Genomic DNA, 11,396 nt, shown 5'->3' on the forward strand with positions numbered 1-11,396 from the left:
GGGCTTTACATGATCGTGAGGCAGAACCGACGATGATGAGTGTGGCGACCTCAAAAAACTTGGAAGGGAGCTAGTTGGAGTGAGATGGCTATGATGGAGGATTATTAGATCCCATGAGAAGTGATTGATAGAATGATTAATTCAGCGCCACCGATCACTATACACAATGAGCCAGAGATGATGGCACCGATGAAGACAAGGTTGGGTGGGAACTCAATAGTGGTGTCCGAAAAAAAAAGAGTACGTGGTTGAAGTTGGCTCAATTTCATTCAAAAAAAGACTCAATTTAATCAAAATAATTTATATGATAACTATATAGCCAAACATTTTTTTGGAGCCAGCGGAAAAGAGCCTTTTTCTTTTTTGTCCTTCACCCAAATTGGCCAACGAGGGTGATCAGACGAGAGAAAGGACCGAAGGATCAACGCAGCAAGCCACGAGTCAGCACGTCCTGCACATGAGTATATATGAACCTGTTTTTCAAAAATGTACTTTTAACGTGTTTTGTAATGTCCAAAAATTCTAAACAAAATTTTGTGCATACATGTTCGCAAAAATATGTCCATGGCACAAAATTTTGTGAAAAAAAGTATTTTTATTTTGGCTTCGTAAAAAAGACAATTTTTAGTGCTTCTAATAGCGTTTCACGGCACAATATTTTGTCTTTTTTGCACAGGCTACAAAAAAATTGTTTTTTCGTGAAACTTTCCACGCACACTTAGAATATGAAGATGTCAGCGCACACTTTTTTTCAGAATTTTTTGGCATTTTAAAATGTGTTTTCTAAAATGGATTCATATATACCCGGATTTATCCATACACTTCCCAGCAAGCCACGAGGTGTAAAATGAAAAGAAGAGGCAGCCACGAGGGCAAGTAGTAGAGAGAGAAAAATGGAAGGGTGGAATAAAGACAGCACGACAGCAGCAGATGGTGTTGTGGTCGCAGCTGGATCCTGAGCTGTCCGGCTGGTGGCATGAGTTGTTTTTCTGTTTTCTGTTTGCCCCCACTACCCAATATGGGCTGCACTTAAACAACAACGCCGCGTTTCTGCCACATGCACCAGCTCCACTGCTAGCTCATGCACATTATTCCATTCTCTTTTCTTGCTCTTCTCTTGGATTGATGTCTCCTGTGTGTGTATGGCTCAAATATGTCCTGCTAGCAAATGCAATACTCCTTTGGTTCAAGGAAACATGTAACACCACAATATATTCACGAGATGAAAAACTAACATAGAAACACCATTGGTAAATGGAATCAATTGCTTGCTAAAAGTGTCCATAGTATTTTTATTTTTTGCAGGAAAAACTTCCGGTCTATTCATCAATTGTACGGACAATATAAAGAACACCAGAAGTAACATAAATTACATTATCATCTAACGATGACTACAAACACTGAAACGAACCAAAACAGTCGTACTCCCTCCGTTCCGATTTATTTGTCGTGGGTATGGATGTATCTAGATGTATTTTAGTTTTAGATACATCCATTTCTGTGACGAGTAATTTAGAACGGAGGGAGTAGAACCTTATCTGAGTTTCTCCGCAATTTTGCGCTCCTTTGCACAAAGTATTCTCGGGTTGTGAACTTGGGTCATACGGATATAATAGGCAAAAAAAATGGGTCACATAAATAAGCAAAATTTGACGTAGGCACACCTTGGGGACGCACAGCGTTTACATCTCCCGCCGCTAGTACCGGCCACCTGCTTCCCCTCATCGAAGACAATAATTCTCACCAGATTTCTCGGCACCGTTGGGCCTCTCAATCCGACGGCGGGCGTTCATCAAAGTTTCTGCAAACCAATTTCTTGTCGCTGCCGCAATATTAAAACACTAGCGAGACACTATTTAATTGTTTTTTTCTCCCCTCAGTACTATACAATTTCTCCATTCGTCTCCTACTCTCCTCCCCCATCCCTCGCCCCCCTCCTCGCCGCAAGCTCTAATCCCCCGAAGATTAGCTCCAACGAATACGAATAACTGTGGATTAGTGCGAGGCTTTGGTTGCGGCAAATCTGGGGTGGGGCGGTCGGAAGAGTTGCGGCCGAATTGGTGAGTATTTTTCGCGGTTTTGGTTGTTTCTTTCTGCAGTTCCTGGTGCGGCCTTGCTCTTCTTGATCCGCCTCGATTTGTGCCGTGCTGTTTCGATGCGTGTGTGTTTCTGCTGCGTTTTCTTCGTCCAATTGACACCCTCCGGTTCGGTCCTTTATGCGGACCTCGGATCTTGACCACTTCGTGGCACAATTGGATGCTTGCGGTCGAAGCAAATTCGAATCTTTGACGCGAATTCGCCGTAGAAGAACACAAGCAAAATTGTTCTGTCATGCCGTTCGCTGAGATCTGTGGGTAGAGCTGTGAATTGGACCGCCTCGATTCGATGCAAGTTCGTGTTAGTTTAGTGTTAAATTTGCTCAAATCTCACAGATGTGCTCTCTGTTGTGTGCAGTTTGGTCGAGCAGATGATGATGGCGAACGCGAAACTCCAGAAGCAGGCGCTGCTGCCGCCGCGTAGCCCGTTCCCGACGGCAGCGTCGCCGTCCCCGTACGCGGACCATGGCCCGATCGCCCGGCCACAGGGCGCCACGCACCACCGCTTTGGGCATGGCCACGGCCATGGGCACCACCAGCGCACGTCGTCTGAGAGCATCATTGAGGAGCAGCCGTCGTGGCTCGACGACCTGCTCGACGAGCCTGAGACGCCCGTGCGCCGCGCGGGGCACCGCAGGTCGTCGAGCGACTCTTTTGCACTGTTCGACGGAAGCGCTGCCTCTGGCGCATTTGCCAATGGTTTTGAGGAGATGGGGGGAGGAGGGCAGGCTGCCCCATGGGGTGGTGTGCAGGAGTACTATGCCAAGCCAAGCTCATACGGGAGGCTGCAGGGCCGGCCGTGGGAACAAGGCATGCCGAATTTGGCAGGTTACAGGCCAGGGCCGCCGGTGCTGGTGAGGGAGAAGCTGGGTGGGCATCAGGGGCCACTGAGTGCATCGAGGGATCATGAACATGCCATGGACAAAAGAGCTCTTGATGAACTTGGGGCAGAGAGGAAGGATGGTGTGCTGCCAAAGTATGCACAATCGGAGGCGGACACCAAGCGTGCTAAACAGTGAGTATACTCCTGCTGCATGATTGCATCCATGCTATCACTTCCAACACTTATCTGTGTTCTGAAATTTAACAATTGAGAATCATTAACGATGATAGCCAGGGAGTGCTATCCATTTACTTAAATTTTGACCACATACAGCAGGGCCAGCCCTTTGATGTGGGTTAGCTTATATTTTAAAGTCAAAATATGGTTAGCTTAGATTTTAAAATCAGAATACGCTCTGCTGGTTTTGCTATTCTGAAGTTCAACGTGATAAAGCAAGCAATGTAGTCCTTTACTAATTCTGTATAGTCGCGTGGCACATTTGATCATGCTCGCCAGTGGTGGAGCAAGGAACTAAAGTTAGAGGGCTGCCAAATGAATCGAATATTTTAACAATATTAATGAGGGCCCAAAGTATGCAATACTAGAGAATTCCTTGGATTTTAAGGATTGCCAAGATGACATGCATGCACTTAGGAAACATGAGGGCAGCCCTGGCTCATGTCATTCCCCCCTCCACCACCGATGCTCACACCTGATAGAATAGTACAAATATGTACTTATTTCACACATTAGTTGTGGTCACACCTGACAGAATGGATAGTGTCCGATGGCAACATAAATGTAAAACAACATTTGAATATTCTTCCTTGTAAAATTGCACCTCAACTTTATGAGTCTTAAATCAGACATGATCATATATATAATTGTAAAATCCTTAATGGACAATGGTACGGACATTGCAATTGCATAGCTACCTATATACTAGTTAGATTGGACTTAAGGCACTATGGTTTATCAGATTTTTTAAAATTTTAATTAGCGTACATATATATGTCAAGATTCCCAATCTGCAAGTTGTAATAGCATGGTTAAACATTTCCATACTTTAACGCATCTAATATTTTTTTACCAACATTTCTTGCAGGCAATATGCTCAGAGGTCTCGTGTTCGAAAACTTCAGTATATTGCTGAGCTTGAGGGTAAAGTCCAATCATTACAGGTGAGCTCATCACAACAAAAAATGGTTTCTGTTCCACAATGCAGTGTTGTATTTGACAAACAGAAATTTTTTATGTCTGAATAATGCAGTCAGAAGGGATAGAAGTGTCTGCTGAAATGGAGTTTCTTACTCAACAAAATATAATGCTAGACTTGGAAAACAAAGCCTTGAAGCAAAGGCTGGAGAGTATAGCACAGGAGCAAGTAATTAAACGTGGTAAGTATGCCCACTTGTATTTTTTTTCTTCATATTTTGGACTTCTGCTCCCCATCAAAAAGTTTTTTTTTTTACTATTGCATTAAATTTCACTAAAAAATTATTCAAATGCAACTCTTCAGTGAACTTTAGAGATACAGTACCATTTTGAGGTTCTATTCATATACTTTTTAAAAGAAGGTTGGGGTGTTGTACTTTCTGTGACGTTAATGAGGACCAATAACATGAGTTTCTTAGGTAAGATTGAGGATCAACCAAGTAGTTGAGTACATGCATAAACAAGTATGTTTTCTATAAAATGTCTTCTGGATAGGAGAAATATGAAACTAGTGTTAAATATAGATGGTGTTCAAATTCTGAAGAGATATCTTTACAGTTTACACTATACTGTCTTCTCAGTGAGAAGTCTAAGTGATGGGTACATGCATAAATAAGTTTAGAATTTTCTATACAATGTCTTGTGGACAGGAGAAATATGAACTACTGTTAAATATCGATGGTGCTCAAATTCTGGAGAGATGTCTTTACGTTGTACTGTCTTGTCAGTAAGAATTCTGGTTGAACTTTAGGCTGAAGCATCCTCATAAAAGTTTGATATCAAACAATCATGTTTTAAGTGAACTCAAACGGCGACTACTATTCGTTTTATCCTTCAAAGACCTAATGAACCTTGAAGTTTGCAAGGCATGAAACAAAATTACCTACCACTTATCCAAGCTAAAGTTGCAGCATGGCCTTAATAGGCACGTTTGGGACCTTAGCCAAGCTTTGTAGAGGATACAAATAGTCCATAGTTCTTTGATAAGTTCTTGGAACATATCATGTGTCATGGACAAGACTGGTGGAACCATCGGTCGCTGAAATTCTAAATGCACAAATATGTTCTTATGATATTTCAAGTTAGGCTTCTGCATATTCATGCATACAATTCATATAATGCATGTGTCCATTCAAATACATAGTCACATGCTAGTGGTTGTATTTCATGTGGTTTGTGTATGCTTACTTTTCGTGGCTTTCATGCCTAAGATAGTGAGAGATTGCTAGCTAAGAAACGCATTGGTAACCTGAGGAGCTTAATTTTCTAAAAGAAATTGAGAGATTGCTGCCTTAGGCTCAGTTTGCAGTTAACAAAAAAAAGGCAAACACCAGTTGTAGAAGCTGGATTATCAATTTATCATAATCCACCTCAGTGCCAAACGTAGCGTTAGTGAGATATTATCAGATTGTACGAACATCTTCTGCACAAGATTTGGTTTAATTGGGTGCACTGTTTTTGAGTCGAATGACTAGTCGCGACTAGTCGTGGAGTCGTAACTGTAAGGTCAACTCAACTGCAGGGTCGACTTGTCAACAGTCGCTACCCTAGAATGACTCGTCGACTCGAAAATCTTGATTGGGGTATTAAGTTTATTTACTCAAAGCTGAACACCCTGCCATGAGATTTTGTTCTGCTAAAAAATTAAGAAAAATGGAATGGTCTGACTGTTCTACTCCAATATTGCAGTTCAACAGGAGATGTTTGAGCGGGAAATTGGTCGTCTAAGGTCATTGTATCAGCAGCAGCAACAGCCACCACAGCCTCCTACTCTTGGTCGTAGTAACAGCAGAGACCTTGACTCGCAGTTTGCAAGTATGTCTTTGAAACAAAAAGACCCCAACTCTGGGCGTGACGCCGTCTCTGGGCCTCTTCGTACTTAGTTCTTTCAGCCTTTTTTTCTCGTGAGTTCCAAACCACTCCTAGACCACTCTTTTGTGGCTGTGAATTCGCGTCAAGAATCCTTAAAGGAATGCATCAGGAAAGGAGCAGCACATTTGGAATTGTGCCCCTATCACTTGGTGAATAACTCTGGAAAGGCTAATAACTGTGGATCTGATCTTCATTCTTTGGGAATATGCACCTGGTGGTCATCCTCAGCTCACTGCCATTGTTGATGCTCGACCAGTCGGAGGTGTTTAGTGTTTTATTTGTAGCTCTGGATGCTGTTCGTGCATCCCTGTACCATTTCGGATCCTAGGGTTCTAATTTGTTCCTGTGGTCTTGTTTCTCTATGTTGTTTTCTTCATGCATGTTAGCCATAGTCTGCATTGCTTTGTCAGTGGAATGTGGAGCACTAGTTAGCATCTGATACAGATGCTTTTAAATGTGCCACATCCTTGAGAACTCATTTGTTTTATCGTTGGTGATTCAATAAGGTAGTGCAAATAAAGTATTAGCATTATCCAGAGTTGGGACTTGGTGTTGACATGCTGCAACTTCACTGTGAAATTCTGCAAGTTGTGCCATCTCGTTTCATTTGATACACTTCTTGTGAGTAGATTTATCTCATTTGGGAAGATATACTTGTATATTTTGCACGCCAGTATGGCTGTGCTTCTGATTCAAACTTTGCAAAATGTGAGTACATACATGCACTGGCAGAGCTTCACGAGGGCGAATTTTTAGAACACAAAACTGTTTTATTCAGGTAAGAACGATACAACATAGGAAGAAAAATCGAAGAAACCTTATTCCAACATGCCATGGCCGCTACCACCTTGACGTTGTTGCCACGATTTAAACTTTAAAAAATGTGAAAGATGACCCACATACTCTGAGTGGTTGCCCTTAAAAGGTTGTTAATGCATTTGGTCTGGAAAGCAAGCCAGATGGCGACATGCTCATGATATGTAATCACCATTTGTGGTGAACTCATGCAATCAACTTCTGCTTTGGGCAACAAATTCGCTGAAAATTGCGAAAATGGTGAACGTGATGTGTTTTAAAAGTACAGCACCTGAGTTCAACCTTACAGAAAGAGTGGGGCACATGACATCACAGTGAAACCAAAATTCCTACAGAATTTAGGCATCAACTCAAAATTAAATCGATTAGAGGCAAAATCCTATGAAATTGGTACCATCATTTTTAAGATTCGGAGAGCCTGAAATTCCAGAGGCTGGAAGGATCGTACCATCATTTTTAAGATCCAAAGAGCCTGGAATTCGGGAGGCTGGAACCTTACAGAAAGGATCTTACGAAATTCCTGCAATCCAAAGAGTGCCAAGAGTTTTCACGTTGATTGCTCTTGTGCCATTGGTGATTCTGAACCCAATTCCAGAGTGTTTGGACCACCTTTAAAAACCTTCTTGGAGATTGAGTTAATTATAAATTCATAGCAAACTCCAACATTCCAGTGTTCAACAAAGGAACTCGGTAACAGTACATACTTCTCTAAAGACAATTTCCAGACATTGACCCATAGACACCTCAAATGGAAGAAATCGCAACTAACCCGCATTCCGACAATAAACTAGTTACACATATTGTATTGCTCCCGATGAACAGGGGCTCCAGCTTCATTGCTGATTCAAATCAACATCCATTTGTTCTGCAGGCATCTTTGATTTAAAATCAGCCACTGCTTTGTCAAAAGTCCCTCTAACATGCTGGCCCATCACCATCAAGTCCTGTAAAGCATCTTTCATTACATCCTTTGCTTGATCTCCTGACAGCACAACAAAGACACATCAGAATAGCGTGAGCGCTTTCTTCAGGGGATTAGACGGATAGTGAAACTGGGAAGTGGTTAGTGGGCAATGAGACGGCATTGATAGTTCCGGTATTGGAATTGAATTTAATCCAAACAGAAACATCAATCTAGCTGTGTCTGCCAACACCATGGAAGCAACAACACTATCTGATATCTAGATGTACAATTTGTAAAGGAAAGGCGACCTAATAAGCTACCCAACACATTGGAACATCTGGTATGAAGATAGATTTACAAATACTAGGCATTAGAAAACCAACTACCTACTCGAGACGCAACTGTAGGAAGTAGCAGATAGGATGTGATTCTTGCAAATTTAATCAACATAAAGCATGTACAAAAGCAACAGTTAAGTCCACAGGGATTAACAAATAAAATATCAGGATCATATGACACGATACAATACCTGTAGTCTGAACTCTTATGTTGACTTTGTTATCAGCAGGATGAGGGATGCTATATCCACAAAATGCTACCCTTGGGCTGTGAGTAGAAGATGAAACCAGAAAAAGAGAATGAGGATCTTGAACAGACATATTCATGTTTGTTTCTAGTATTTAGACATCAAATTGTATTTGTAAGGTTTTAGCTTCCAGTAGAAGTATAACAGAAAACGTTCACCTTTTTGCATACTCTAATGCCACCAAACAGTTAAGCAAAATAACGACTTCTAATTACAGATATTCATAGTTCCACTTGGAAATCATATATGACTTTTTGATTAGAATTAAATTAGAACTAGTTGCCCCCTTGACACATTGAATTGGAAAATCTAAGTGTTATCTGCTGAGCATAATGCTAACAGAAAATTCATTAAATCCATTCAGTAACATCAGGTTAGTTTCATGAAGGTGGTTCACCGTGAGGAAAAGAAGATGCTATGCTGAGCAAGTACCTGAGTTTTATGAACATGCGCCAAGATGTTTGGTAGTCTAACTTTAGGCCATATAGACTTACTATGCACTTACATTTTGCAGCAACTAAGACGATATTCCAAATATATGACCATAAATCAACACTGTGTTGACAATTATACCAAACAGACCAAGATGGTTGCTTCATCTTATGGCCTAAAGCTTTTTGTTTTACTCTCTTAGTCTCAGGTGATGAAAACAAAGTAGGAGAAACTAGAGTATTTATCTTCCAACCCAGAAAATTAATTTGAAAAGAGTACAGAACTTCACACGTCCTGGAACCAATCCAAAGGTTAAACCCTGGAATTATGAAACATAACATCCAGATCCCGGAAGTAAATTAAGTGACTCACTTTTGTCCTAACCTCAGCCCAGACCCTCTGACTGTGCGGCACCAGCACTTTGACCGATGACATGTGTCTAGGCTATTTTGGTGTGAACATTCCTACCAGTATTGGTTGGGACATGTATGTTAGGTTTCATGGTTCCGGGACAAAAATAAGAAAGAATCATTGGCGCAGTGGCCATGGTCCTAGAAAGGATGCAAACTTGGCCATCTTGCCCCCGTTGCAGCACATTACTCCCATGGCATGCACCAAAGATCAAAGCCTTGGCCAGCAGATGGTATCTTATTTGCGGTTCCTGTTGATCCGGATGCTCAATTGCTCTGTTCCAAACAAGCTTCTCACTAAAATTGACATAATCCCACCACAAATCCATGTCTATCTCTGCACTCCGTATCGAACATTGCAAGAAGCTAGAAACAACCAAAAGTCCAGCACTAACACGAGAACACTATTTCTCTTCTCTAATCATGCGTCCACAGTTCCGCCGTAGAATTAGCAATACCGCACACATAGAGATGGATTCTTTTACAAAAGGGGAAGCGGAAAAGGATGGAGAAACGTCACTCACTCCTGGTTGAGTACAAATCTGACGGAGTTGGCGAGGGTGTGATCCTCCTCCATGACGGAGAAGGTCGACGCGCTGGAATCCGCCACCGAACCGTGCTCCATGGCGCCTCCCGCGAATCGACGGGCACGGAAAAGGAATTTCTGGCTCGGGGAGGTGCAGGTGGCCAAAGGCGGGGGTTAGAGGCGTCGGCGTCGGCGGCGGCGGGGGATCTGTGTGGCTGGGTGGCAATTTTGCGAGGTAGCAGGAACTGTCTCTGCACCGTTGGATGGAGGGGTACGATGGATTCGAGATTAGGGCATCTCCAAGGGAACACCTCAAACTGACGCCCCTGCTTGAAGCTTGAACGGTCGGTCCGACGCCAGCCATCCAAAACTAGCATACAAAAATCCCTTATTTCCTTATTTCAAACATGCGAAACACGGTTTAGATGAAACTAGACAAAATTTGACGGTAATGCTATTTGGCTGACGTTTGCTCGGGAATGGCAACTTTAGTTTTCAAATCGAACAGTTTTTATGCCAATTTATATTGTCACAAAAATGACAACTTTAGTTTGCAACTACAACAAATCCTGATAAAACATTTAAGGGTCCGTCTATGTCACCACTACCTTATTTCTTTAGGGTATATTTAGAATTCATTTAGATGTAACATGTTATGTCCAAGTTAACTTCACCATCTATTTGTGCTTCTTCGCACTTTTTTTTACAGTTGGCCAGTCTTCTCCAGCCCATGAGCAGCGCAAGGCAGGCTGGAAAACGAGCCGAAATAATCGATCCGCTCGTTGTGCAATGAAAAGTTACTGAGTTCGCTTATAATAAGTACACCTACACAGCAAAGAAACAAGAGAGATCGAAAGCTAGGTTAAGCATAAGGAGGCGAGGGGTCCACCAGGTCTCAAGACGCTAAGGCGATAGGGGGCGATCGCCAGGCGACTGTCCTCCTACGCTAGGGTTGGGGTTTTCGACGGATCTAGGTGGTGGAATCCAGCGTGGCTCGGGGTGGCGACGGCGTCTACCTGATCCAAGGCTGGTGGTGCTGCATCTCCTCGCTTTGGTGCGGCGCTCATGGCGGGGGGAAGCAAATGGAAAGGGTGCGGCCATGGCGAACAAATCCTCAACGACCCCATTTGCAGCGGCGGCGGCTATGCCACCATCGCGGAAGGAGGGGGGATCGGTGAAGGAAATATGCCCTAGAGGCAATAATAAAATTATTATTTATTTCCTTATAATCATGATAAATGTTTATTATTCATGCTAGAATTGTATTAACCGGAAACATAATACATGTGTTAATACATAGACAAACAAAGTGTCACTAGTATGCCTCTACTTGATTAGCTCGTTAATCAAAGATGGTTATGTTTCCTAACCATGAACAATGAGTTGTTATTTGATTAACGAGGTCACATCATTAGTTGAATGATCTGATTGACATGACCCATTCCATTAGCTTAGCACCCGATCGTTTAGTATGTTGCTATTGCTTTCTTCATGACTTATACATGTTCCTATAACTATGAGATTATGCAACTCCAGTTTGCCGGAGGAACACTTTGGGTGCTACCAAACGTCACAACGTAACTGGGTGATTATAAAGGAGCATTACAGGTGTCTCCAAAGGTAGATGTTGGGTTGGCGTATTTCGAGATTAGGATTTGTCACTCCGATTGTCGGAGAGGTATCTCTGGGCCCTCTCGGTAATGCACATCACATAAG

The 11,396-nt window shown here is 42.5% G+C and overlaps 2 protein-coding genes across 2 annotated transcripts; one reads left to right on the forward strand and one right to left on the reverse strand.

Moving 5' to 3' along the window:
* The first annotated feature begins 1,853 nt into the window (after positions 1–1,853).
* LOC119286368 (uncharacterized protein At4g06598-like) lies at positions 1,854–6,544 on the forward strand. Its single transcript, XM_037565743.1, has 5 exons — positions 1,854–2,060; positions 2,455–3,111; positions 4,025–4,100; positions 4,190–4,316; positions 5,824–6,544. Exons 2-5 carry the CDS (start codon positions 2,468–2,470, stop codon positions 6,015–6,017), a joined length of 1,041 nt encoding a protein of 346 aa, XP_037421640.1. The 5' UTR covers positions 1,854–2,060; positions 2,455–2,467; the 3' UTR covers positions 6,018–6,544.
* An 888-nt stretch (positions 6,545–7,432) lies between these two features.
* LOC119286369 (DNA-directed RNA polymerases I and III subunit RPAC2) lies at positions 7,433–9,946 on the reverse strand. The gene is made up of 3 exons (XM_037565744.1): positions 9,679–9,946; positions 8,256–8,332; positions 7,433–7,804 (listed from the first exon to the last, which is right to left on the reverse strand). The coding sequence occupies exons 1-3, from the start codon at positions 9,777–9,779 to the stop codon at positions 7,656–7,658; spliced, it is 327 nt and encodes a 108-aa protein (XP_037421641.1). The 5' UTR covers positions 9,780–9,946; the 3' UTR covers positions 7,433–7,655.
* Between the last annotated feature and the right edge of the window lie 1,450 nt (positions 9,947–11,396).

The sequence above is a fragment of the Triticum dicoccoides genome, chromosome 4A, assembly GCF_002162155.2.
Source record: "Triticum dicoccoides isolate Atlit2015 ecotype Zavitan chromosome 4A, WEW_v2.0, whole genome shotgun sequence".
Classification (NCBI taxonomy): domain Eukaryota; kingdom Viridiplantae; phylum Streptophyta; class Magnoliopsida; order Poales; family Poaceae; genus Triticum; species Triticum dicoccoides.